At 67.9% G+C, this 916-nt stretch overlaps 1 protein-coding gene across 1 annotated transcript in view; it reads right to left on the reverse strand.

Moving 5' to 3' along the window:
- Positions 1-916, reverse strand: part of HMCN2 (hemicentin 2) — a 109,501-nt gene that overhangs the window by 54,888 nt on the left and 53,697 nt on the right. Inside the window, exons 25-26 of the mRNA XM_012721201.1 lie at positions 568-698; positions 74-212 (exon numbers count right to left, since the gene is read on the reverse strand). Coding sequence (XP_012576655.1) covers positions 74-212; positions 568-698 — 270 coding nt within the window. The remainder of the gene's footprint in view (positions 1-73; positions 213-567; positions 699-916) is intronic.

Raw genomic sequence — 916 nt, forward strand, 5'->3', positions numbered from 1 at the left:
GCTCTGCCCTCCCCTCCCCCAGCCACCTAAAAAGCGAGGGGCTGCAGGGCCGGGGGCCGGGGGCCTCACTCACTGAGCACGAGGAGAGCAAAGTCCTTCTGGGCGGTGCCAGCCCGGTTCTCTGCCCGGCAGGAGTAGAGGCCAGAGTCGCCCTCCTGGAGGCTAGGCAAGTGCAGGGTGTCCAGGAAGCGGTGACTGCCGAGGTGGGGGAGCTGGGGAGAGGCCAGAGGGAGCTGGGGAGCAAGATCTCGCCTCCCAGCACCAGCAAGGAGAAACTGAGCTGGTGGGTGACAGGAACCCAGAGGTCCTAACCCCGAGACAGTGTGGTGCCCTCTCCACCAGGCAGCCCACCAGGCTCCACCACGGACCACAGTTCTCCACGTCCTGAGCCCTGGCACGTCCCCAGCGACTGTCACAGAGCTCCCACGTCTTGACACACGGAGACCTGACCTGAATCCCACCCACACCCCACTGGCCCTGGGGATACCACACAGCTCCCAGGTCCTAGGGACACCACACAGCACCCCCCGACCCTAGGGACACCCCACCATCCCTGGAGACACCCACCGGCTGCCCATCTTTGAGCCACACGACCTCGGGGGCCGGAAAGCCACTCGCGTCACACTCCAGGGTCAGGGGCTGCCCGGCCATGCCCGTCACGTTGACTCTGTGCTCGTCCTCCCGGATACTGGGGGGCACTTGGGGGCAAAGAGAAGCAGGCGTGCTGCCTCCCCCAGAGAGCACAGTGGCCTGACTCAGGGCCGCTCCCCCTGGCCTGGACACATGGCCTCAGGCCCTGCCCTCTCCCAGATCTGGGGCCCAGGACACCGGTCCAGCCTCCGACCTGGCCACAGGAGCCCTGGGTGTGGACCTGGGCTGCACCCCAGGCCCTCGGCCGCCTCCCGGGCCCCACGCC

Source organism: Condylura cristata, unplaced genomic scaffold (assembly GCF_000260355.1).
Source record: "Condylura cristata isolate star-nosed mole 26May11 unplaced genomic scaffold, ConCri1.0 scaffold00006, whole genome shotgun sequence".
Lineage (NCBI taxonomy): Eukaryota > Metazoa > Chordata > Mammalia > Eulipotyphla > Talpidae > Condylura > Condylura cristata.